We start from the raw sequence: 27,115 nt of genomic DNA, 5'->3' as shown, positions 1-27,115 counted from the left end.
ACTTAGCTGTAGGGTAGTATCAAGTGTGAGAAAGGATGAAAATTCTGAATACTTGGGACTAGGGAATATTAGTTTAGATCAGCAGTCCCCAACCTTTTTGGCACCAGGGACTGGTTTCGTGGAAGACAATTTTTCCACAGACAGGGGTGGGGGAAGGTTCAGGCGGTAATGCGAGCGATGGGGAGGGGCAGACGAAGCTTTGCTTGCTCGCCTGTCGCTCACCTCCTGGCCTGTCGCTCACCTCCTGCCGTGTGGCCCGACTCCTAACAGGCCGTGGATTGGTACCGGTCCGCTGCCCAGGGATGGGGACCCCTGGCTTAGATCCTTCCATTTCAATTATCTAAATGATTGGGTTTATCTTGCTCTCAGTCAACAGAGTGGCTGCTTTACCCTAAATTTAGATGAGTTCAGGTCAAAGAACATCAAACCTCGGGGAGGAGGGCATCCACCTGCAAAGGAAGTTGACACGCAGAGCTCACATCAGGTCAAAGGCCATAAGGACACAACTCCTAGACCTTTCCTGGATGTCAAAAGACTCCTTTCCAGGATGCTGCAGTACCCACAACCATTACATAATGAGCCTGATGCTGTATCTTGCAAAGACACAACACAGCACAAGAGGGTACTATGCCAGGAGGACATTACCATGGTCCTGCCCTTATGTCTGTCCTCAAGGAGCACTTTTCCCACCACCCTCTCTAAGACTCTTCCCTTGGAATTAAATCCCACCTCCTATGTGATTCTCAGCCCATCCCCTTCTAAGCAGCCAGCCTGTTAAGTATGAGATGATTAAAAATACTGTCTCTCTGGGAATTCCATGGCGGTCCAGTGGTTAGGGCTCTGCACTCCACTGCAGGGGGCACAGGTTTGATCTCTGGTCGGGGAACTAAGATCCCGCATGCAGTGTGGCATGGCCAAAAAAAAACAAAAACAAAAACCAGAATCTGTCTCTCTGCCCAGTGACGTGTAACCAGGTATGGATGGGTTGAGATGTGGGATCATCTAGGGCCTGATAAATTTTCCACAGCTACAAGCGAACACAAGCAAAGTTCTCTAGAAGGAGAGGACTCTAATAAAATGCCTTAAAAAAGAAAGATACCAACTAGCAAGTAGTTAGTTGTGTGTGCTTGAGTAGTGGGTCAAGCATAGATGTAACCAGATGTGTAGCTTCAATTCCAGGACTTAGAGGGTCCCAAGGGAGCTGGAAATGATTGTCAATTAAGGATTCTCAGGGTTTTTAAAAAAATTTTTTGGCTGCGCTGTGCAGCATGTGGGATCTTAGTTCCCCCACCAGGGATCGAACCCGCACCCCCTGCATTTGAAGCGTGGAGTCTTAACCACTGGACCACCAGGGAAGTCCAGGATTCTCAAGTTTAGAGCAGAAACTACCAGAAAAACTTACATACACGCCTGGTGGTGAAAAAAAGAACCATCCAAAATTTATTCTCCAACAGACAGACAGCATCAGCAGGTAAAAACTACAGGGGTTTCTCCGTAGATCATACATTCACAAGGCATTATTAGCTTAACAAGTGAGAAAGCCTCTGGTGTATTTTCTGTAACAATATCCACTTCACAGTGTAAACAGGTACTATTATTGTGTTCACTTACAATTCCAGAAGGAAAGGCACAACTTGGCAAAACAAAAAAAAATTTTTTTGGATCCTAAAGTCAGGTGCAATTACCGAGAGACAGACTTGAGAACAGTTGCAATCCACTTTTCCACATAGAGGGGCAAAGACTTCACCCAGAAATGTGGGTCTTTCTTTCTCCTTCCGTGTTAAATCCTCAAGAGTAACGCTTCATCGGCTGCTTAATATCACATATACAAAAGGGGGATTAAGAAAAAGAGAATCACAACAACATCTTGAACTTCCAGCTGCTCCCACCAATACATCAACTCTTAGGTTTATGACAGGGCCTAGGAACACTTCAGCGGTCATCAAATAAGAAAATAGAGACTATAGCTACAAAAATAACACATGAATGAGGTAGATAAATTAAAGCTTTCACATCCAGGACTTGCCTGTTCCAACTTGGTAGCCTTCATGCAATACTCAGAAAAAAAAAAAAAAAATCTTCATAATTACTTGGCATAAGTCACAATCAAGGAACTTCTGGTACAAATTAGTATAAGAAGTTATTAGTATATAATAAGAAGACACGCCCTTCTGGTGAGTTTGTTTCTTCAAGAACGGACACCCAGCTCTTCAGAGTAGGCACCGGTGAACTAAATTAAGTCACCTGAGATTCCCTGCTCAGGTGCTCACCTCTCCTGGTTTTAGGAAGAAGAAGGGCATCTGGAAAGCTTAGGGAGGACACCTTGGCACTCTTGGGGCTCCAAATGAACTGTATTTAAATAAGCAGCAACACACACACCGACTCTCTAAGGACTAAAATCTGTCCACTTGAGGGCATTCTACTTAAGGTTCCAAGGTTGAAAAAAAATTTGGAATTCTACAACCTTGGTTTAAAAAAAAAAAAAAAAAAGTACATTCAAAAAAGAAAAGAAAAATGGGCGTAGGGTTGGGAGAATACCAAACAGGTCCCTAAACAGACGACAGACCTTGTCCATTTACCCGCATACAGTCACCGCAGAAGTAAGTATACAGTACCCACCCACCCCTCCCCCCAACCCCCAAACAGGCAAAACAGTTGTCTTCTCCATGGTGCGTCAACACCTTCCAACTTGAAATAGGTGACAGTCTTTGGAAACAGTTACTCTAGGTTGTACAAAGGTTTTATGTATATAGTTTGTTGCAAGTAACAAAACTACTTTGCAAGACCCGCTTCTTTCCAAAATTAAAAAAAAAATACTAGTCTATATTTGTTTTAGTATGAATTTTTTTTTTGATTTTTCTTTTTTGTTTGTTTTTTGCAAAGCAGCATAGCAACATTGTGATTGTAGGATGTGCCTGAGGTTGTGGTCACAACTGTAAACATTATTTGCACATCAGGAAGAAAACTGGAGGAGATGGGGGTCTTTAAGAAAAACAAACAAAAAAGGGACAGTTCTAGAGAGGTCACTGCACTGTTCCTTTGACGTGCGTTCTCCTGTAGCTTAGCTGACAGCGATCTTGTTTTCCTCCAGGAAGTGAGGGAACTGGTGTTTGGGGACGCTGTCGGCAGCTCCCGGCTTCTCCACCTCGGCACTGATGGCCGACTGGGAGCCATCCATCTTGGAGGTAGCGGTGTTATTCACCACGGAGCTGGCCCCCAGCGACACCGGGAGGGTGGGAATGCCACCACTCTGGATCACGGAGATTTCGTTGGTCTTCATGGCCAGACCACCATTGAGCATGGTGGTGTACTGGTTCCACACAACAGGGTCCACGTTCACCGAAGGGGCCAGGATTTCCTTGGGAAATATCTCGGGGACCCTCTTTCCGTCCGTTCCTAATAGAGCCATGGTGTTCTCGATGGCCAGCTTCCTGCCACGGCGTGCCGAGCTATTGTTGGCCCCATGCGTCATATAATGGACCTGTGGGAAGAGGGACAGAAAGGTTTCCACCAAAACAGAGATGGGATTGCATGTGGGCAAACCAAAGTCAAGTCTGCCTATGGGTTTGGTCTATCTAAACTTATATTTTAAAATTAGATTTCATACTAAAAAAATCCAGATATTGGGCTTCCCTGGTGACGCAGTGGTTAAGAATCCGCCTGCCAATGCAGGAGACACGGGTTCCAGCCCTGGTCCGGGAAGATCCCACATGCCGCGGAGCAACTAAGCCCGTGCGCCACAACTACTGAGCCTGTGCTCTGGAGCCCGCGAGCCACAACTACTGAGCCCACGTGCCACAACTACTGAAGCCCATGCGCCTAGAGCCTGTGCTCCTCAACAAGAGAAGCCACCGCAATGAGAAGCCTGCGCACCGCAACAAAGAGTAGCCCCCGCTCGCCGCAACTAAAGAAAAGCCCCGGTGCAGCAACGAAGACCCAATGCACCCAAAAATAAATAAATTTATTAAAAAAAAAAAAATACAGATACCTATTCTCTTGGGGGAAAAAAAAAAATCAGATCATCTGGCAACCATGGATCTACATTCCTGCCTAGAGGCAAGTAAGGGCAACAGAGGTGGGGAATACACACTCCAATTTTCCCCTCCCACTGTTCACATGTACAGTTTTGTCAACACCTACTACATAGCAGCGTTGTTTCAAGTGCTAGGGTTACAACTTGTGAACACACAAACTTACACAGTTAACAAATGGTACGGAACTTAACACATACAGACACGGAGTATAAGTAAAATGGGGAAATCTATAAGACCAGTAGGTTACATCAATGTCAATATCCTGGTTATTATTTATTCTATAGTTGTACAAACTTCTATCACTGGGAGAAACTAGCACAGTGGGTAAGCATCTCTGTATGACTGCTCCCTTCGCATGAATCGACAATTACTTGAATAAAAATTCGAGTTAAAAAAATAATCTTTGAACAAAACAGACCCTGGCCTGATGGAGCTGACATCCTAAATACATAGTGTGTCAACAAGAGTAATCACTGCTGCAGAGAAAAATAAGCCTAGTTGGGAAGGTTACACGAGGCCACGGGGAATGAACGTTATTTCATCTATGGTAGCAGACAAGGCAAGGACTCTTCTGAAGAGGACAGAGATCCTACCACTTACTGCTTCTTCAACCTGGCCGGCCTCCTTTCTGCAATTATTTTCCTGGTCTGGCTTTTGAGTTTTCAAATCCCTTTCTTTATAAAGAGTTGAAGAACGTGGTGGGTACTGGGTTTCAAGTATTCTCACGTCACTTCACTGACATCCTTAGAAGTTAGTAGTTATCCCAGCGGGCTCAGAAGTGACTTGCTCTTCATCACTCCAAGAAATTACTAAGATGTTCCTGGCATCATGTGAAACACTAATACAACTCAATTAATCTCCAAGCAACCCTGAGGTCATTACCACGATCCCCATGCCTGAGAAACCGAGGCACAAGAGCCACCTGCCCAAAGCCACTTACGCAGCAATAGCAGCTCCAAACCTTCCCCAGATTGATTCCAAGGCCCCTGAACAAATTTAAGCTTTATATTTCTGGAAGTTGGGATTACAGATTAAATGACTTCCATGTTCCTCCCCTGACATTTTTGCCACCTAGACTAAAAAATTAAAAGAATATAGTTTTTTAAATAAGTACTTTTAATTTCTAACATGATATGAGGTCTTCTAGGTCAACTTTAAAATGAAGTTTCAACCTCTATTCTCACTACAAAGAATTCAACTAGTCTACTCACTGGAGAGCTGGCTAGAGAAAAGAGGCCCAGAGAAACACACCTGGAACAAAGTAGAGGCAGGACCATGAGGGAAACCCAGGTTTCCCATCCTGTGTCCTTACACAGGCCACTTTCGATCCTTACGTGGGACAGTTTCCCAGGTAATATCTTAGGTGGAACCAACTTACCCTAGCAATAGACACAGGACATTCTTTGGAAGAACCCAGCTGTTCAGTTTCAAAGAAAGGCCAATAAACCTGGAGGCTTTCTTCCTTTAACTCCAGTGGCACTATATATACGTTTAACTCGTGGTATTTATTTCAACCTAGCAGGCCAGGAAAACAAAAACCCACGTACAGGGTGGTCATCAAGTCTGAAAGCACAGGCAAATCCGTAAAGGATTTATCAACGCTACATTACGATACACGACAAACATCATCCGCGTTTCCAGACTTGAACGATTTCACGCACGCACTGACTACAATGAACAATCCCAACTTCAGAGATGTCGTAATGTGAGAAAGTCTCTTTCTTCTTTTTTCTTTTTCTTTTTTGACTGCACTGCGAGGCTTGAACTCACCTTCAAGTTGCCTTTGGTGGTAAAAGCTCGCCCACAAATGTTACACACGAAAGGCTTCTCCCCGGTGTGAGTCCGCTCGTGAATCTGAAGCGCGCTGGCAGATGAGAAGTTCTTCCCGCACCTCGTGCAGCCGTGCTGCTTGGCCTGTCGTCGGGGCTGGATGGCAAGCAAAGGTGTCACGCCTGGGGACATGGTCGCGGGACCAACAAACGCACCAGGAACTTCAACTTTGACATAGGCTGGCTGGGCTCGGATAAATGTCGGTGGGCCACTGCTCCGACCTGGTGTGCACAGAAAAAAAAAAAAATCCCAAATTATCATCCTACAGTCATTCATTCTTCAATCCAAAAAGAAAAGGAGCTTTGACCACAACTGCCCCACTGTTTGACAGCCTGGAAATAGCGTTCAGGAAATTGACACCTTGGAAGCAGCTTTCCTTTTACTTGTTTATCTGCACGGAGAATGACTCCAACACTTCAGAGAAAGTTACTATTTTGGCTTTAAAGGTATCGGCAACACAGTCACAGGCAATGCAATTCCAAGTTCAAACTCCTGCATACAGTTACCTTTATAAAGTAGGCCCTGACACTATCTTTCTGATGCTACGCTGTTGCTGTTCCCCCATTTTTGCCATTAATGCCGTCAGTAGGCACCCCATTTATATGGGGCGCGTTTAAAATAGGTTAGGTTCTTTTCTCTCCCTCAAGAGTTATTAATTTGTGAACTTTACATAAGGGAGTGGGATTTCAGAATCAAGGAACCATGGCTTATCTCACTGGCCAAAAAGCAGTGCCCACTTTCTCAAACATTCTTCTACTGGAGCATTTACTTAGGATTACCCACGTTGCCCTCACAGGGCTCAAACACAAAAATAAAAACCCACCAAAATTAAGTATGCTGTCCACACCCAGCCTGCAAGAACCGTCGTAAATAAAAGCATGTCTCTACTACGACAGAGGTAGTTATTATTGCCCTCTATCCAGAAGTACCCACAGAAAGGCTAATCGCCCTACAGAGGAGCTATTTCACATATACCACACTCTCCATTTGTCAAGTTCAACCCAGGTTCCTTTTGGATGACTCTGTGCCCAGAATGGACCTAAGTTAAATCCAAAGCTCTATCACCTTCCGTCTCAGGGCGGCTGTTCTCGGAGCTGTCCGCTTTGCCACCGGCATCAGGAGACTTGGACTTGACACTCTCCGCTTGGCTATTGGCTGGGGAGACTGCCTGGAAGGACGCGGTCTCCAGGACATCTGGACTTCGGCTCGGATACTCCTGGTCCCCCATCACTGAGGAGGAAGAGTCGTTGGTCAAGCCATCACTCTCCACTGAACCATTCTCTCGGCTGCTCTGTCGCTGCAGGACAAGACCAGCGAGACCCGTCTTCCCTGGGGCATCTAGGGAAGCCACCGAGGACAGCCCTAGAGTAGGTGATGCCGAGTGGATGCTGGGAAGGGGCATGGGGACCTTCGAGGAGCTGCCAGGGGCCTCCTGGGAGCAGACTTTGTCTACATCGATGCTTTCGACATCATCGTGACAGACAACGCTTGTACTGCCATTTTCACCGACCATCATTGGCTCGGGACCCGTAAAGTCACAGGGATTATCCGGCAGAGGCGTGTTGGGAATCTGACCGCCCATGTGCATCCGAATATGCTGCTGCAGCATGACCGCGTTGGTAAACTTCTTCTGGCAGATGGGGCACGAATGCTGCGTCTTTATGGATGTGTTGGTCCGGTGCACCCCGAGGTGCGTCTTCAGGTTGCCTTTGGTGGAGAAGGCTCGACCACAGATCTTACACTGGAACGGCCTCTCCCCGGTGTGGGTGCGGTAATGCATCTTGAGGGAACTTTGGCAGCTTAAGACACGGCGGCATATGAGACATTCGTTGGGGTCGATGGTGGCCTTGTCGATGTTCTCCACCAGCTGCTGCAGTTTCATGGTCTCTGACCCCGGCTCGGGTGTCCCACTCCCTTGGAAGGCACCAACCCTCGGGGAATTATGGTTTAGCCCCACCCCAGGTAGGATGGATCCATCCTCACTTTCCGGAGAAGGCCCGGGCTGCAGGTCGTTGGGCAATGGGCCACCCATGAGGTCCTTGGGGTTAGTCCCCGAAGAGAGATTCTGAGGTAGCCCTACATTGGGGGTCCCCGTCGCAAGGACGGGTTTGTTGTCTAAGGAGAGCCCGGATTCATCTACGGGGCCGGGGCCAGAGAGCGCGTAGGGAAGGCCACTGCCTGCCGCCATCTTGTCGTGGAACTCGGCAAACAGCTGGGGGTTTGCCTTCACCTGGGGATGCCGATGAAAGTGCACCTTGAGGTTGCCCTTGGTGGTGAAGCGGTGGCCGCAGACAGAGCACACGAAGGGTCTCTCTCCGGTGTGGGAGCGGAGGTGGATCTGCAAGGAGCTATCAGTCCCAAAAACCTTGCTACAGTACTTACACTTGTGCTTGTAGAGGACCTCGTCCTTGGGTTTGACATCTACCGGGGAGACACTCGGTGGCTTCCCTTTCCCTTTCTTGGACGGGTCTAACGCCACCGCGGAGAAGGGGCTCTGGAAGAGCACAGAGCCTGGGGCCTGAGGTAGCAATGCCCCCGGGAGACGCGACAGGACGTTGGGGAGCACCCGGGTCCCATCTGGCTTCAGGGCGAAGGGCGTCAGCCCCGGGGACACGGAGCTGGCAGCGGAAGGGATGCTGGTGTGAGGTAGCTTGGCTGGCTTCAAGGTGTCCAGGGGCAAAGCCGGGCTCCCCGCCTTCTGGCTGAGCAGAGCCACAGCCGCCGAAACCTGCTGGGACACGTGGCCGCCCAGCGTCTTCAGGGAGTCGGCTCCGGCCACGCCGCTGGAGTGGAGGGCGTGGGAGGCCCACAGGTTCACCTGCACGCGGATCTGCTCCGTGAGCTGGATTTGCTGGAGCTGCTGCTGCTGCAGACACAGGATCTGCTCGAGGACCCAGGGGATGCTGCTGGCGCCGGGCAGCGGGGCTGGGGGCGCGTCCGCGCCCCGCTGGTTCACGGCCGCCTTGGTGCCCCGCAGTGCTTGAAGCGTGACGTTGGTGTTGGCCACTTTGCCTTTGGGTAAATAGCTAATGTCCTGGGGTGTAGGCGGCAGGGCGGCCTCCGTCTTTAAGTACACGACGGACTCTGCCCCCGGCTTCTCCCTCGTGTCCCCTGAGCTGCCACCGTCCTCTCTGTGACCGTCCTTCCTGCTTGGGCTGCGTGGCTGGCGGCTCAGCACAGCCCCGGAGAAGTCTTCTGAAGGCACCGGCCCCTCGCCGTCGTTCATGATGAGGACAGGTGGATTTTTAGTGCAATTTTTCTTATGGTCTAAGAACTCCGAGAAACTGAAGAACTCGGCACAGCATTTCTCACAGATGTGGGTCTCCTCCCGCCGAGGCCTCTTTATCCCTGCTCCGTCCACGTTCACGTCATCGCCACTCTCTGGGGGGTTCATTGGAGTACCTGCGACAAGAGAGAAAAAGCTAAGAACTCTACCCAAGAAAGGATGTAGGGCGTTTTCTTGAGAAAAACCACAGCTCACAATCCAGAGGTCTTCGTGATCTGCGTCCCAACACGCACAAAACTGTGTAAGGGAACGAGGCATCCAAAGAGTCTCAGTGAACCAATCACTTAGGTAGCGGGTCAAATCATAACCCCCCAAAATGTCCAATCCTAACCCCTGCACCTGTGCAAGTGACCTTCTTTGGGGCAGGGGGGGGAATCTTTACAACTGTAATTAGGGTGGGTCCCAAGCCCAGTATCTGGTGTCCTTAAGGAGAAAAGAAAGGGACATGAGACAGAATAAGGCCGTGCGAAGCCAAGGCAGGAGTTATGTGGCTTTTATAAGCCAAGGACGGCTGGAAGCCAACAAAAGGTAGGGAGGAGGCCTGGTACAGACTCTCCCTCAGAGGCTCCAAAAGGAACCCTGCAACTCCTAAATTTCAGGTGTCCACCCTCCAGAACTGTGAGAATAAATCTGTCTTAAACCATCTAGTCTGTGCCAACTTATTAAGGCAGCCCTGGGAAACGCATACAATTCATTAAAATAATCCCCTTGGAGCTCTGGCCCTCACCCTCAACTGAGAGCTGGCTTGAAAGGCAAATGGATTTCATGCCACCGTAAAATGATGTTGGAAACCTGCTCAATTCATGGCCGCTCATCTCCATCCTGGGCCCATCGAAAGTGAAATTGCAGTAAGTCACTCATTCAGACAATGTGGTAAGTGTACCTTCCCACCAGGGACAATGAAAGTTTAAAGGTGCTAAAAATTATGAGAGCAGTAATAAATTCACCTATAATATGGAGAACCGTACACGGGAAGATCAAGCAGATAGTCCGAGGAGTATTTTCATACAAGAAAAAACACACTGAAAAAAAAAGGAAAGATTGCATGTCCAAGAAAAAAAACTTCACTGACCTTTCTGATTATGAAAAACCTATAGAAATGCCTTAACAGGACATCAAAGGATTAATAAGCCATTAAACAAAGAAAGAAGCCCAAGAAAGGAAGGAAGGGATGGGAATGATGGATTTTATTCCTCACCTTCCATTTGCAACTTCTACTCTGTTACACAAAAATCAAACAACCATCCTATTCTGGGTAGTTCTATTCCTGAAAATGAGTGGTCCCTGGACTTCTTTTGCAGTTGGGTCCTATTTCCTTCACAGTGACTGCTAGTCTGCACGTTAAAATGCCTGTCGGGGAACTGTGCTTTAGCCAGATGCCTGAGTCCTGGCGGGTGGAGAATCTCTAAGCTACTTTATTTTTCTCATTTCTTGCCTAACCTATTATATGTACACCTTACCACTGAGAAGTCATATAGGCACACGTCAGACCCAGCAACTCCAGGTGTGCAGATCCAAACCACAGACATTTGCACACGTATACAAAGATCCATGGAGAGGACTTCCCTGGTGGCGCAGTGGTTAAGAATCCACCTGCCAGTGCAGGGGACACGGGCCGGGAAGATCCCACATGCCGTGGAACAACAAAGCCTGTGCGCCACAACTACTGAGCCTGCGCTCTAGAGCCCATGAGCCACAACTACTGAAGCCTGCACTCCGCAACAAGAGAAGCCACCGCAACAAGCAGCCCCCACTCGCCGCAACTAGAGAAAGCCTGCGCGCAGCAAACAAAGACCCAACACAGCCAAAATAAATAAATAAACTTATTTTTTAAAAAAATCCATGGAGGAAGAAGGATATTTTTCACAGAAATGTTTATAGCCACAAAAGAAAAAAAAAAAAAAGGTAAATTTTGGTTTACCCACAGTACAAAAACGATGCAGAATTTCCGTATGTCCTGACATGGAGACAGAAGTTAGGTGGAAGTAGGTTACAGAACGGTTTGTAAGGTGTGACCATTTTTGTTTAAAACAAAACCTATTTGAAATGTACAAATGCATGGGGGTAAGGCCAGGCAGTATCCACTTATCTTTTAAATAAAATGATCACTTTGTAAAGCCAACTAACCCATTTTGCCTCAATTCTTTGGGTGATTACATTTCCCAACAGCATGGATTTTTGACTGAGGAGTCAGTCAACAATTTGGGGAGGGGCTGATCTTGCAACAAAGTGTATTTCTCTTGAGAAAGATCTATGCTTTCCATCAGATTTTCAAACACTGGTTCTTTTACATTTCCGTAGCACGGTGGCCTTAATAAATTGACTTAATTTTTCCTAATTTCAGACTAAATAATCATCAGAAGTTCTGCAAGGTGTATGTGGGTCGGGGGTGAGCCGAGAGAAAGAAAACAGGTCAGGAGCAATCCATGGAAAACAGGTTTGATATGGTGGGCTTACCCCTCAGGATTTCTATTAAATGTGTAAAATCATGACAACCACATAAGTTAGATGCCTGTGTTAAGTGATGTGATTAATTTAACAAATGTTTTTTGAGTGCTGACTGTGAGCCTGGCACCATCCTATGACCTGAAAGTGCAGATACTGTACGTATTCAGTGAACATCAGTTTCTCCACCTTTTCTATTTCAGCCGCTTATCCGGTTACCTGGGCAACTAGGGTTGCTGAACACAATAATGCTTGTACCAGTCATTTAAAGCCTCACTCATTTAACAATACGTCTCGCCTCCTACTGAGTGCAAGGCAGGGGCTACGGGGGCTGATGAAAAGATGAGCAGCCTACCAGCCTCCTGTAGTCCAGACTAGAACCTCCAGGTGCCCCGTGCTCCATACTACACTCATCCAACCCTATTAAACATCAGCCCCATTTACAGATGAGAAAAACAGACTCGGAGGTAATGTGACTTATACCCAAGGCAACACAATGAAAAATCTAGTCATAGATAACTTTTGAGTACTTACTAGGTACCAGGTGTAATTTACATGTTATTAACAACTCTTGAGGTAGAGACTATTATACTTAGCAGAGGGGGAAACTGAGGCACAGAGGACACTAACTTCCCCAAGGTAGGGCATGTGGTAAACTGCGAAGCCAACGTTAAAACCCAGGCACGCAGGACCCAGACCCTCCCTTTGAACTCTTCCTTGATACACTTCCTCCCAAGCATAGTATGTTTCTTCTGTTGAGAGGGGCAACTATCTTTCTTCCCACAGAAACCCCAGGAGGGACAGGAAAGCTTGAGGGGTCAGGTTTGGGGGTGTGGGGAGGTTAACTTAGGACACAATACACCCCTGCTACTTCCATGTGGAGTGTAGCAGGTAGGTACCTCCTTCCTTCTGGCCCCACAACTGCTCCAAAGCAATCAAATTTCCAAGAATCAAGTTAAAGATATTCGTCAATTCCCAGAACCCTTAAGATAGTATCTACTGGTACACTTTCCCAAGACTTCTAATGCGGTGTTTGCGGGGTGGTTGTTAAACTGGCACAATCTTTCTGGAAGTACAATTTTGGCAATTTTGTGTCAAGAACTTTAGAAGTGGAACTTAAAAAGTTTCTCTTGGGAGGGAAATACACCAGTAGGCCGGTGCCCATAAATACATACAACTGGGACTTCCCTGGTGGCGCAGTGGTTAAGAATCCGCCTGCCAATGCAGGGGACAAGGGTTCGAGCCCTGGTCAGGGAAGATCCCACATGTCACGGAGCAACTAAGTTCATGAGCCACAACTACTGAGCCCGTGCGCCACAATTACTGAAGCCTGCGCTCTAGAGTCCGCGAGCCACAACTACTGAGCCCGTGCGCCACAACTACTGAAGCCTGCGTGCCTAGAGCCTGTGCTCTGCAACAAGGGAAGCCACTGCAATGAGAAGCCCGCGCACCACAACGAAGAGTAGCCCCCGCTCACCGCAACTAGAGAAAGCCCGCGCACAGCAACGAAGACCCAACGCAGCCAAAAATAAATAAATAAATAAATGTTTTTAAAAATTTAGAAAAAAATAAATAAATACATACAACTTCTTCAGAGCACAATCCACCAACATCATCATTTTAGTGCAATGCTCCTTCCACCCAGCAATTCCCTTGTTAGGAGTTTACTTTCTGTGATACCAGGATACAGGTTTCATAGTAACAAACAGCCTAAACAAAAAAGGATGCACTCTGGTCCGTCAGTACGGTTCTGATTGAATAAATCAGGGTACAGGAAAGATGACTACTTTGTAGCCTTCAAAAATAAAGTAGAAAAAAAAAAAAAATAAAGTAGATCTTTATTATATATGCTTGCTCTATAAGACAACCGCCCAAGACTGATTTCAAGAGGAAAAAAAGTGTAGAGAACAGGATGTATAGATAATGTGCTCCCCCCTCTTTGTGTTTGGGGATAAAGATATAAGTATGTACGTGGGAAACTTTTGAAATAATAGATGCTGTGGCTGGTCCCTGCCTCTTGGAGCACAGGCCTGGGGTGGAAGAGAAACTTTAAAAGGTATACACTTTTGGGGCTTCCCTGGTGGCGCAGTGGTTGAGAATCTGCCTGCCAATGCAGGGGACACGGGTTCGAGCCCTGGTCTGGGAGGATCCCACATGCCGCGGAGCAACTGGGCCCGTGAGCCACAACTACTGAGCCTGCGCGTCTGGAGCCTGTGCTCCGCAACGGGAGAGGCCGCGGTAGTGAGAGGCCCGCGCACCGCGATGAAGAGTGGCCCCCGCTTGCCACAACTGGAGAAAGCCCTTGCACAGAAACGAAGACCCAACACAGCTGAAAATAAATAAATAAATAAATTAATAAAGTTCCTCAAAAAAAAAAAAAAAAAAAGGTATACACTTTTGGGACTTCCCTGGCGGTGCAGTGGTTAAGGCTCCACACTTCCAATGCAGGGGACGCAGGTTCGATCCCTGGTCGGGGAGCCACGTGCCGTGCAGCGTGACCACAAAAAAATAAATAAATAAATGTATACACTTTTGTACTTTGGCTTCTTTTTAATTAGCATGTTACACCCCTTTTCTCAGCCATTCTACTTCTGGAAATCTCTTAACAAAGCTCATGTACAAATGCTTGTTAAGGGCCAAAGCAAAACTACTACCATCCTCCACAAACTGCAACAAAGCACTCACTTCAGACTCCTATACCTTAACTCACTTATCTTCGTAGCCCCGTAAACAAGCATCTTTGTTCCCAATTTGCAAACATGGAAACTAAGACTCAGAAATAACTGCCTCAAGGTGCCATACTGGTAAAACACAAGAGCAGGGATTATACTCTTAAATACTATTGAAGAAGGGAACTAAAGTTAGTGTCCTAATTTATAATTGTTTCTTCTAGAGCAGTTTCTTGAACTTTTTTTCATTTTACCCCTCTAGGAAGGCTTTTAAAGTTTTTTTTTCCTAATCACCCCCCCAAATTTTAATACCACCAATATACTATATTATCTGTTTATGCACTATGGTCCTTTGGAAGGCCACAAACCACTGTAACATCAATAAACATTCCCCCCCCCCCCGCAAAAAAAACCAATTTTCACCCCCTTGGGGACAATATTCCCTTACTGACAATGCAGGTTTTAAAGGAGATAACTCTTTAAACTGGGGCCAATGAAATTAGACAGGAAAAAAAAATGGCAACCTTATTTTCACTCAGCTGAATTAAAACTTAACATTTCTTTCAATTATGAGCGTGGGGAACATACCTCAGCGGTATTTGCAGAACCCATGCCTATGTCATCAACAGAAAGCAGGTATTTTCCTATGATGTCAATGCGGTTGCATTACTGGAAATTCTGGTTACCTGACTGACTGCTAGATCTCCTTTATTGTGTTCATAAAGAAGCACATGTTACTATATCACAAATGTTTTCATTTTTACTAAGTGTTATCTCAATGCAATTTATTTCCTTGGTATTTCTATGTATCTTATTGTATGCATTTAAATACATTCTGTTGAGAAGGGGTGAATGTGGCACAAAAAAGGTTAAGCTCCCTGCCTAGAAGGATCCAACAGTTCCCAAGAGTGATTTACAACCTGAATACCAGCTTGCCTGCACTGTATACACAGGCTTGCCTCTTCTGTAGCCTCCAAGCAATACCGGCAACATCCCACTTGAGTCTTCAAACAGCAGGAGCTCTGTTTGCTGGTGCAGTAAAAAGTACTTCGACATCCAGACCACCACTGGCAAATACTGAAAGCGTATTTGCCAAAGAGTAAGCGGACTCTGTTATGAACAATTGCTGGGTATGCTTAAGTTAACCCTTCCCAAAAGGCAAAGGCAAAGTTCAGAGGGATTACACAGCAACTAGATCTTCCATCCTTCCACCCCACCCCCACTCCGAATTTTAGGAATGTTATCTCTCAGCATCTAGTTATCCAATAAGTTGGAAGAATGCAGTAAACCCAGCAGGGGGCTTAGATTCAATCACTGCCAAATGGATAGAAAATACTCTTACTATTGTATAGGAAGAAAGCTCATCTGCCAGAGGCCAATCAAATTCTGGAGCCAGTGAAAATGCTTAAGAAACAAACCTATGTATCTCCAGAAAAGCATTATGCCTCAAGCTTATCTCCCCCCCCCCCCATTCCTATATTAAAAGAACTACAAGGAGCAGATTATCTAGAGTACATAAACATCTTCTACCCCACCCCCACCGGCAGGATAACTGCTTACCAAAAAACAAAAGGAAACTGAGATGTCCTTAAGTACTGAACCAGTTCAAAGAAACTGGTTTACCAGTTTAATTTTACATCTGAATTCAGCAATCCGAGAAACACTTAAGGAGCAAGCGCTTAACTCAATTTGTAGGTGGCAAATTAGAGCAGTAATTAACTTTCTATTTAATTAAGGTACAAAAAAAAATTGTTCCAAATGGTCTTGGATCAAAATTCAAGTTGGCTGAAAAGGAAAAGTAAAAGAAAGTTTCTTTGGGCTAAGGTGTGCGAGCTCTGCTATTTACGCTGTAGAGATACGTCCCATATTGCCTCAACTGGAGCTCATCTTTTAAGCAATTTGTAAACTCCATGAAGGCAGGAGCTTTTGCTGCCTCCTTCCCCAGATCCCCCTAGAACAAAGCCTGACATAGACTTGAAATCTAGAAAAAAAAAATAGATGGCAATGATCAGAGATGCAGTTCTTACATGGATTTAGAGCTTTTAAAATTTTTAGATGCTTTTTTAAACAATCAAAAGCACAACAGGTGGGCTTCCCTGGTGGCGCAGTGGTTGAGAATCCGCCTGCTAATGCAGGGGACACGGGTTCGAGCCCTGGTCTGGGAAGATCCCACATGCCACGGAGCAGCTGGGCCCGTGAGCCACAACTACTGAGCCTGCGCGTCTGGAGCCTGTGCCCCGCGACGGGAGGGGCCGCGATAGTGAAAGGCCCGCGCACCGCGATGAAGAGCGGTCCCCGCACCGCGATGAAGAGTGGCCCCCACTTGCCTCAACTAGAGAAAGCCCTCGCATGAACCGAAGACCCAACACAGCCAAAAAAAATAAAATAAAATAAAATAAATAAATAAAGTAGCTATAAAAAAAAGAAAAAGTGCTTTAAAAAAAAAAAAAAAAAAAAAGCACAACAGGTTAAGGATGATGAAAAAGGGAGTATCTTGAACTCTTCCCATCATTTTTTCCAAGGCAGTAAAGCCCAGAGCACCAAATGCAAACTCTGCTTTATTTTCGACTTGCTTCCCAGGACCTCTTATTCTAAAGCCTGCAAAGGCACATCTCAAAAATTAAAAGGGAGGAGGAGAGATAACACTCAACCAGCCGAACACTCACCATAGCTCCCTCATCTGATAGAAAATCCCATCCCATAACCAACTCTTCTAAAACCACGATAAACACAGCTTCTTGGATTTAGAGCAAGGCTCAAATCAAACAGGACAAGGCAACCCTGGGCAAGCCATTGCAACCAGGAGTTAAAGTTTACTCTAAAATGAGTAAAAATGAGGATTACAGATAATGTCGTTGAGGTCCCCAGCCTGGTGTCTGGCACACAGTAGGCTACAGATAAAACTGCAGAATTATCTCAACTTGGCAGTTCAGTGCCGTCTTGACACAATAAAAAATAAAACATTGTTATTTTGAACAAAATTAATTACTGATCGCATTTCCAGCACACAGTGGGTCTTGTATAGTTGAAACTATCTAAATAAACAGCATGCTTCATCTCCATGGTACAGAGGAAGAACCCAAAAGCTCAGAAATCAAGGTTACACAGCTGAAAGTCATACAACCAGACTGGAATGCACACCTCACTCTAAAATCTTACCAAAACCTAACTTCATTTAAAAAGAGGAAGCATTAACTCTATCCCTCCCTCCCAAGATGGCTCCCCAACTCCCCACCGTGGGAAGGCAGCAGAGGCTTGAAGGACCAACTAGCATTGACTTGTGCAATTTCTTTTTAACGGAACAAAAGCGGTGTGGGCAAGTTGTAGCCCCTTTCAGAAACTCAGATGGAAACACAGAAAGTCGGCCTGCAACATTAACTAACGCTTCGATCAACAAGATTTCCCTCTCCCTCTATTAAAATATAAGCTCCCAAGTGCCCTATTCTCAGAATCCTTACCGCCAATGTAGGTCATTTCAGTTTAGAAACTGGGGCTAGGCAGTTATTTGAAATTTGGGAATCTTAATCGTTGATGGCTGTAATCCAGTTTAGCACAAAGGGCATTTGAAACTCTTTTGAGAAAATGCTAATTTTCCTGTATGTAGCCTGAGTCCCCTGACCACCTGCAGATTTTTTGATCTGCTAATTTTTTGCCGGACTTCATTTTCCTCCCGCAAAAAGTACATTCTTTATAAGTGAGTCTCAAATTGGTTTTGCAAAATAAGACCAGTCTAAACTGGATTTTTAAAATGATACATACAGGCTGCTCAAATACAAAATTCATCAGTTAAAATGTACTGCTTGGGAAAGCTACCTTCTGTCCCATGGTGGCAACTGGGGGACTCTGCAAACACATTCGAGGATCGAAGAATTCTTTCCAAGAATTCCAAAGACTTGGCAAAGAAAACCCGGCACAGCCAGGGATAGCTCAAGCAACCGACTGGAGTCCCTAGCCCAGCCCAGCGCTCTCCATCCCCCTGCCCCAGCCTGTCCCACCCATCAGGTGTGAGCCGGTACCTGCGAAGGGACCCGCCTCTCAGCAAAGGGCGAGGTTCCAGGCTGGGCCTCCAGGGGGCGCCCGCGCGCAGCTCGGCCGTCCACTCCAACCCAAGCGATCAATAGCAACTCCCCCTCCCAAATCGTGGAGGGAGCGCACAGCCAGGCCCGGGATCCTAACCAGCTCGGGTTAACTGATTGCAAACTCCAGCTACCGTTAATTTAAGAAGCTCCCCCTAAGGTGCCAAACACCACCAAAAGCCCCACTTGAGCGCGCCCACCCAAAATGAAGCGGGTAGGGGGAAGGGGAGGTCAGAGCAGGACCAGGGGAGGGGTCAGAGCCAGGAGCTCGCCCCTCCTCTCGGGAGGAAGCGGGCGGGCAGAGGGTTAACCCTTTTGTTCCAGGTGGGCCAGGCAACGAAGCCTCTCCATTCTCCCCCCCACTCCCCCTCCCAAGGCACAAAGAGAGTCCACCCTCCTCCGACCTTGGGTGCACGCTGCCCTGACCATCGGACGCCCGAAAACGCACAGCCGCCCCCTCGGTCAAGCCGATCTCTTTAATTTGCCCTGGAAAAATGTTATTTGGGGGGAAAATAGGGATTTACATTATATTACAAATTTAGGAAATTTACCACATTCCCTCCCCGAAATAAAAGGTACGGTAACCAAAACGTAGCGACTGTTTTCCCATCGGAGTTGCGGCTCGGAGAGTCTGGGGTTGCCGCGCACACCCCCATTACGGGCTGGGAAATTAGAAAGCAGGCGGCGAGAGGAGAGAAGCCACCAACAAGGCCCAAGAGGACGTTAAAAACGCCCCCTCCCCCCACGCGTACGCGAAAAACTTATCAGGCGACAATTTGGCGGGCCAGGACGGAGGGGAGATAGTGGGAAATCGACTGGCTCCTAAAGCCCCCTGGGTTACATGATTAGGAAGAGAGGAGTTTGCTCGGCCGCTCCCGACCGGGCTGGGGGTCCCGAACTCCTCCAGACCCTGTAGACGCGCGGCGAGGAAGCGTGGGCCGGGTCAGCCCCCAGAGCTCGCCCTGGCCACGACCGCCCAGCCCTGGCCCGACCTCTCCCCTCTGGCCCCCCGGGGCGCGCGTTTGGAAAGCCGGGCGCCCTAGAAAAGCCACGCAAAACGCCAGGCTGGTGCACCCCAGCGGGGCTGCTGTGCGCCCGCGACCCCCGCCCCTGGGGGCCCGCACCCCTCCCGCCGGCCGCGGTTTATTTTTAGGAAGTCGGAAATCAAAGATGGCTGGAGGTCAGGCCCCGAAAGGTTAGGGCGAAGATCGGCAGGCGGCGTAGCCCCGGGAGAAAAGAGGAAAACCAAAAAAGAAATTTTTTTTAAAAAGGAAAATACTGTGCTCTTCTCCTCCACCTCTTCGGGCCCTCCAATCCCCTCCGCAGCGCTGGTGGCCCGCACCCCAGCTCCTGGGGGTGGGGAGAGGTCGCGCCCCCTCCCCCCTCTTGGCCCGGGAGGGGCGCGTGCAACAGATCGTGCTCCCCCGGGAGGTCTTCCTAGGGTGCGCCCCTTCCCCAGCCTCCTACAAAGACCCTAACGGGTGAGGGAAAGAGTGGGGACCCCCGGGGTCTTTCTTTTAAAAAGCAGCGCCAGGGAGGGAGGAGGGGAGCCTAAGTTACAAGTGGGGGGGAGGCTACTAGTGAGGGGAGTGGAACCAATTACGAGAGGGGCAGAGGACAAGGAGAAGGGAACCTTTCAGGAATGAGGGACACAGGAGAGGCTGGGGGTCAATTTTACAATAAGAGCGAGACCTGGGGGTGAAACTTACACAAGAGGGGAGAAGCGATAAAAGGGGAGAAGTGTAAAATTAACGAGGGTGGGGGTGGGGAATGAGGCTGCCGCTCTCCTCTGGAACTAACTGAGCCCCCAGATCTCGGTTCCACAGCCTGCGGTGGTAGCCGTTGGCTCCCCAAAGTCCGCGCCTTCGAGCGTCCCGCGAACGTCCCGGAAACTGCCCGCCCGGGGCGTGCGCCCCCAGCCCCACTCACCCGGCTCCCCCGCCGCCGGCGCCGCTGCGGCCGCATCTGCAAACTCCGGGGCCGGCTGCTGCGGCTGCTGTTCGCCCTGGTCCTCCTCCGAGTTGATGTGTTGGGGTTTCGCCTGCTTGCGCCTCGACATGGTGCGAGCATCGGGGCGCCTGGAGAGCCGCGGTTATTTGCCCACTCCGCCACAAATTCCTGGAGTTGGGAAATTTACCCCCCTTCGGCCGGAACGCGCATGTCCCAGTAATTATTATTATCAATAATGCATTGCGATTTATCATGAGCCCTGACAGCTGATTGGCCTGGGTCCAAGACCTCAGAGATCATTTAAATAGGCCCTCATTGATCAGGGAGGGGCGAGGCATTCTGGGCTTTGTAGTCCGGCCCTACAAGCGACAAAGGCGTGTTCCTCGAGGGAGAGCAACTAATTAGCATCCGGGCTCAGATTGGCTGGATCGTGGACGAAATCCGAGGGGGACCCATCCTCGCTTCAGCTATCTGAGTCCTTGGAGAGAAAAAGAAAAATGATTGTGTATTTACTAAAAACTTGGAGCTTCCGTAACAGTTTTGGAACGAGCGTATTCGGTAGTGTGCTCCAAAAATTACTTTTGTAAGGTTGATATCCTCGCAAGCCGGGGAGGAAGGTCTTTTCAGTGAAATATTTTGCCTCAGTGTTTACATCTACCAAAAGACAAAAAAACAAAAACAAAACAAAACAAAAAACTGAGATTTGACCCGTGTCCCCTCCCATCTACTTTTTCACTGAAATGTTTAAATTGAGTCTGGAGGTATCTGAAGAATGGTAAATGGTGGTATATTCAACCTTCCCACCCCATCTCAACTCTTAAGGTGGCCTTCAAATTTCCCAAATTTCAGATTATCCCCTCACCATGATATATTTCCTTTAAATGCTAAATAATAACCTCCAGGATTCATACTCAAAAGGTTTGGTTTACTGTCAGTGCAGACCTTGATTTTTGGTTTGGGTTTTGGGTTTTGTTTTTTTTTAATTTAAAATGACTAGATACTAAATATAGAAAAGGTAGATTAAAAGCAAATATAGTCAGAGATAATATCAAAACAAGGAGGGACTGCACTTTTTCCCCACAAGCCATAAATGTCTGATAACATCATTTTATTACTGAGACAATCCTCTTACATCTCCCATGGATCAGCAATGGGCATTGTCATAGTAACTGGGTGTTGCCAAAGTAATCATTATCGGAATTTTTTGCAATATGGACTTTACTATGGAAAAGATGTGTAGTTCAAAGTGATTGCATCATCCTGACACGGAGATGCCTGGAATTTTCTAAAATTGTGTATGTGTGTATAATATTATATGTATACACACCTCTACAGTAAATCTCTATATTTTATTCCATTAACTGCCTTGCATGATGTAAATGCTCAATAAATGTTGAATAAATGATGAAATCTTCAGCCTTCTAAGTCTTTGATTAGTGTTTCCCTAGTGCCTCTGGGCATGCGTCTGTATTTAGCATTTACTTCATTGTAAGGAACTGTGCAATTATAGACCCTTCCTCCACATTTGTGCATTGCATTTTCTTGATTAGTTATTCATCAGGTTCCCAGCTTGTTAGAGTTTCTTGTAAGCTCATTGGGAATGCAAGCAAAATAGAATGCTAAGCTGATAAATATGTTCACCTGGGTGTTTGGACAACCCAAGGCAGAAAATAAATCAGCTTGATCATCTTTTTGATATTCATGGCCATCAATAAAAACTTACTGAAGGAAGGAAGGTTAAGCTCCAATTTTTGAGTCTTTGTTTGAAAATGCTTGGCATTGTTTTAAGTCCCCTAAACCAAAAAAGATAGAATTACAGTCAACAGCCCAAGTTGGAAAAGTAAGAATTTGGTTTAATAATACATGGAAGCTGTTTAGAATTCTCATACTGAGTAAAAAAGCCAATTAACAACTGCCTCACTGACTAATCTGCTTATATTCCCAACACCTTTTCTGTGTAAGGTGGTGTGGTAGATGTAATTTACCAATCTAAATGCATGTGCACTAGGTTTACAGCTCAAGAAATGTTAGTGGTTTAAGGAAAACTTCATTTAAGATATAGTTGTTTATACTTATTTTAGTTGGTGATAGTGAAAACACGATGCCATTTCTGCTTAGAACAAGGTATTAAAATTATGCCACTTGAGTCTCCAAGTGATAATAATAATAATTGATTGAGCTCCTGGTATGTGCCACAGGCTGCACTAAATGCACACTTTCTCCTTTTATCTTCCAAGAGAGATTGGCATTGTTTTGTCCATTTTGAAAATGAGGAAACTGAGGTTTAAGGACGTGAAATAACTTAATTAGGAAGTGGATGAGCTCAATCCCTAAGCCCGATTTCAAAATTCTTTTATCACATCCCAATGCTTGTCGTTCAGTGGTAGCTGAATATGGACAAGATAGCTAAACAAGAAAAAATTGTGGTAAAAGAAAACATACGTTAAATTAAGCCTGTCCTGAAAAATCCACAGTCTGTGGAAATAACTTCTACAGAGAAAGTCAAAGAGAAGTTTTCCCCAAAGGAAAACCTTCCATGAATATTATATTAAGAAAAGAAAGGCACAGTACACTTTTTGAATCTACTTCCAACTGATGAGCCAGGAGCTAGTAAGCTAGAGGTGAAGTAAGACCCTAGAACAAAGGGGGGGGGGGCGGGCAGTAAATAGAGCATGGCAGGGCAGAAGGCCAGTCCCTAATCCACGGTAATTTTTTGGATGATTTAATATTCCCTAAGACCAAAAGACCTGGGTGTGATCAGAGTCAGGGGGGAAAAAAATATCATTGTAAAGGATGGTATTAAACTTTGTAATGCCTTTTGTTAGGTGACTGGGTTTATGTATAATCCAGTCCTTCTCACTGTTTGCCACAGGCAGAAATTGTTGGAAATCGACTTCTTGTTATATCTTTCCTCAAGCAGTCTATGAACATTGAGGCTTTACTGTGTCTAAGGGTATCTGGGATACATAATCCCATTTCAGCTTCATTAAAATCCTTTTTTATTCCCATTTCATCCATGGCAAAACAAACTCAAAGCTCCCATCAGCGCCTCGTGGGTACTAACAGTTGTATGCTGAATATATGAATTCAGGAACTTTCCAGTTAAGGGTATAGGTCTCTGTGGAACTCAGACCTTCCAACTCTGTCCACAAAATCCCACCTTTGCTCTGCAAGGAACTTTCTTCCCTTCTACTCTTTACCCCTCTTCACCTGCCCACTTCTACTAAGCCTCCAGTCTCAGTTCAAATGTTTCTTCCTAAAACCGGCTTTTTCTCATCCAAATTAGAACGGTCTCACCTATTAGTGTCGATCTGCTAGAAGCTGGTTCTTTCCTTTTATAGCATAGTTCAAAGTTTATAATTATAGATTGAATTGTCTATGTATTTATTACTCGTTTTTCACACTGCAGGCTCCACAAGGGCAGACACCTTCACCACTATGTCCTAAGCACTTAGCCACGGTAACAGAACACAGAAGTCACAATAAATGAACTTGGAGAATGACTTTGGAGACCTGAATATAAAATAGAGTATTAAGGGACTTCCCTGGTGGCTCAGTGGATAAGACTCCGCACTCCCAACTTCAGGGGGCCTGGGTTCGATCCCTGGTCAGGGAACTAGATCCCACATGCATGCCGCAACTGAGAGTTCACATGCCTGCATGCCGCAACTAAGGAGCCCACGAGCTGCAACTGAGATCCAGCGCAACCAAATAAATAAATAAATATTTAAAATAAAATAAAATAGAGTATTAAAAGGCAATTACTGTTGGTGGAAATGTAAAATGGTGCAACTGTTGTGGAAAATAGTATGGCAGTTTCTTAAAAAAATTAAACGTAGAATTACGGTAGGATCCAGCATTTCCACTTCTGGATATACATCTGAAAGAACTGAAAGCAGGGACATGAAGAGATACTTGTTCACCCAAATTCATAGCAGCATTATTCACAAGAGCTAAAAGGTGGACATAACCCAAGAGTCCATCAACAAATGAATGGATAAACAAAATGTGGTATATACATACAATGGAATATTATTCAGCCTTAAAAATGAAAGAAATTCTGGGACTTCCCTGGTGATGCAGTGGTTAAGACTCCACGCCCCCAATGCAGGGGGCCCGGGTTCGATACCTGGTCAGGGAACTAGATCCCACATACATGCTGCAACTAAGAATTCACATGCCTCAGGTAAGGAGTCAGCGAGCCACAGCTAAGACCTGGTGCAACCAAATAAATAAATAAATATTTTTTTTAAAAATGAAAGAAACTCTGCCTTGCTACAGCCTGGATGAACCTTGAAGACATCATGCTAAGGGAAATAAGCCAGTCACAAAAAAGACAAATACTGTGTGATTCCACTTCTATGAGGTACCTAGAGAAGTCAAATTCATGGAGATAGAAATTAGAGGGGTGATTCCCAAGGGCTGGGTGGAGGGGGAAATGGGGAGTTATTGTTTAATGTGTATGGAGTTTCAGTTTTGCAAAATGGAAGGAGTTCTGGAGATTGCACAATAATGCGAAATGTTCTTCATACCACTGAAGAGTTCACTTAAAGATGGTTAAATGGTAAAATTTTATGTTATGTGTATTTTACCACAATTGGGGAAAAAAGGCAATTACAAACTGATGGTTGCCTAACTATATACATTTATTAAAAATCACTGAAATGTACACCTATAATGGGTGAATTTTATGATATGTACAGTGTATCTAATAAAGTTGTTTTTGGTCAGAAGAGCCTTCATCAAAAAGTCTACAAATAATAAATTCTGGAGATGGTGTGGAGAAAAGGGAACCCTCATACACTGTTGGTGAGAATGTAAATTGATACAGCCACTATGGAGAACAGTATGGAGGTTCCTTAAAAAACTAAAAATAGAACCACCATATGACCCAGCAATACCACTACTGGGCATATACTCAGAGAAAACCATAATTCAAAAAGAGTCATGTACCACAATGTTCATTGCAGATCTATTTACAATAGACAGGACATGGAAGCAACCTAAGTGTCCATCGACAGATGAATGGATAAAGAAGATGTAGCACATATATACAATGGAATATTACTCAGCCATAAAAAGAAACGAAATTGGGGCTTCCCTGGTGGCACAGTGGTTAAGAATCTGCCTGCCAATGCAGGGGACACAGGTTCAAGCCCTGGTCCGGGAAGATCCCACATGCCGCGGAGCAACTAAGCCCGTGTGCCACAACTACTGAGCCTGCGTGCCACAACTACTGAAGCCTGCGTGCCTAGAGCCCATGCTCCACAACGAGAGAAGCCACCGCAATGAGAAGCCTGCACACTGCAATTAAGAGGGGCCCCCACTCGCCACAACTAGAGAAAGCCCACGTGCAGCCACAAAGACCCAACACAGCCAAAAATAAATAAACTTTAAAAAAAAAAAAGAAATGAAATTGAGTTATTTGTAGTGAGGTGGATGGACCTAGGGTCTGACATACAGAGTGAAGTAAGTCAGAAAGAGAAAAACAAATACCGTATGCTAACATATATATATGGAATCTAAAAAAAAGGAAAAAAAAAAAGGTCATGAAGAACCTGGGGCAAGACGGGAATAAAGACGCAGACCTACTAGAGAATGGACTTGAGGACATGGGGAGGGGGAAGGGACGAAGCTGGGACCAAGTGAAAGAGTGGCATGGACATATATACACTACCAAATGTAAAATAGATAGCTAGTGGGAAGCAGCCGCATAGCACAGGGAGATCAGCTCAGTGCTTTGTGACCAGCTAGAAGAGTGGGATAGGGAGGGTGGGAGGGAGGGAGACGCAAGAGGGAAGAGATATGGGGATATATGTATATGTATAACTGATTCACTTTGTTATAAAGCAGAAACTAACACAATTATACTCCAATAAAAATGTTAAAAAAAAAAAAAAGAAGGCAATTAGGGGGAGTTCCCTGGTGGTCCAGTGGTTAGGACTCGGCAGCTTTCACTACCAGGGCCCAGGTTCAATCCCTGGTCGGGGGCCTAAGATCCCGCAAGCCACGCAGCCAAAAAAAAAAAAAAAGGCAATTAGATATTTGGTTGTCCCTATAATTGAAAGGGCCATAATTACATGTGTGGTTTTTTTCCTATGTGGGATTCCCAGCATCTTAAGCTTGAAAAAACTGAAATGGCAAGGCTGGTGTCCGTAAATCATGTTCTGCCACTGCAAAAGTATTGCCCCTTTGGGTCTCTAATTATTCATGCCAGGAAATGGTCAAGTGGACCGATGTGGTAACCGCTACTGCTTTAATTTGGGAAATACACAGTTTGGAGTCGGGAAGTATAAAGAGTGGCTTTTTTCTCAACATGGACCAACCTCTTGGAGGCTCTGGACTCATCAATTTGATATCTGCCTGCCTCAAAGAGAAGGCTTTATATGTCTGGAAACAGCTGCTGAAATCTAGAGATTTAGAAGTTGAGCTAAAATTGCTTCAGAAATCATGCTTGTAATTCACTGGGAGTGCTTTCTTACGGGGCCAAACATCCACTTTCCTGAGTGTCCTGGCCCAGAGCCCTTCTACTGGGATGATTAATAAGTGCAAAGTCTGGCTAATTGCAATCATCACCACTTAACTGATGATACCGCCTCCTCGTTTGATATCTCTCTGCTTGTTGCCATTTTATCACTCCCAAATTGGTACTGAACAATTTCTAGCTCCAATTAGTCTTCCCGGTTAATATATCCCCTGATATGTTGAAGCCCACAACTGTGTACTCAAAAAGAGAAAAAAAGTAAAACTATTCCAGCAAGTTCATTAAAACAGGAGTGAATTTCCAGAAATGAGAATTTCTCCTGCAGTTTCTTCAGCTGAAGA

General features: G+C 46.0%; 1 protein-coding gene across 9 annotated transcripts in view; it reads right to left on the bottom strand.

Annotated features, from left to right (window-relative positions):
• Positions 1-1,414: 1,414 nt before the first annotated feature.
• Positions 1,415-27,115, bottom strand: part of SALL4 (spalt like transcription factor 4) — a 108,277-nt gene continuing 82,576 nt past the window's right edge. For 4 of the 9 annotated variants that reach the window (XM_082362697.1, XM_082362698.1, XM_082362694.1 and 1 more), the window contains 3 exons: positions 6,930-9,266; positions 5,805-6,085; positions 1,415-3,481 (listed from right to left, as the gene is read on the bottom strand). In XM_082362697.1, the coding sequence (XP_082218823.1) occupies positions 3,062-3,481; positions 5,805-6,085; positions 6,930-9,258 (3,030 nt within the window). In that variant the 5' untranslated portion in view covers positions 9,259-9,266 and the 3' untranslated portion in view covers positions 1,415-3,061. Of the gene's footprint in view, positions 3,482-5,804; positions 6,086-6,929; positions 9,267-10,097; positions 10,442-11,277; positions 13,386-20,269; positions 22,896-27,115 lie in introns of those variants that run through there. The other 5 variants (XM_082362692.1, XM_082362691.1, XM_082362699.1 and 2 more) reach the window with 5 other exon arrangements.

This window comes from Balaenoptera borealis (genome assembly GCF_965194805.1).
Source record: "Balaenoptera borealis genome assembly, chromosome: 16".
NCBI lineage: Eukaryota > Metazoa > Chordata > Mammalia > Artiodactyla > Balaenopteridae > Balaenoptera > Balaenoptera borealis.
This window is presented reverse-complemented; position numbering and strand designations above follow the sequence as displayed.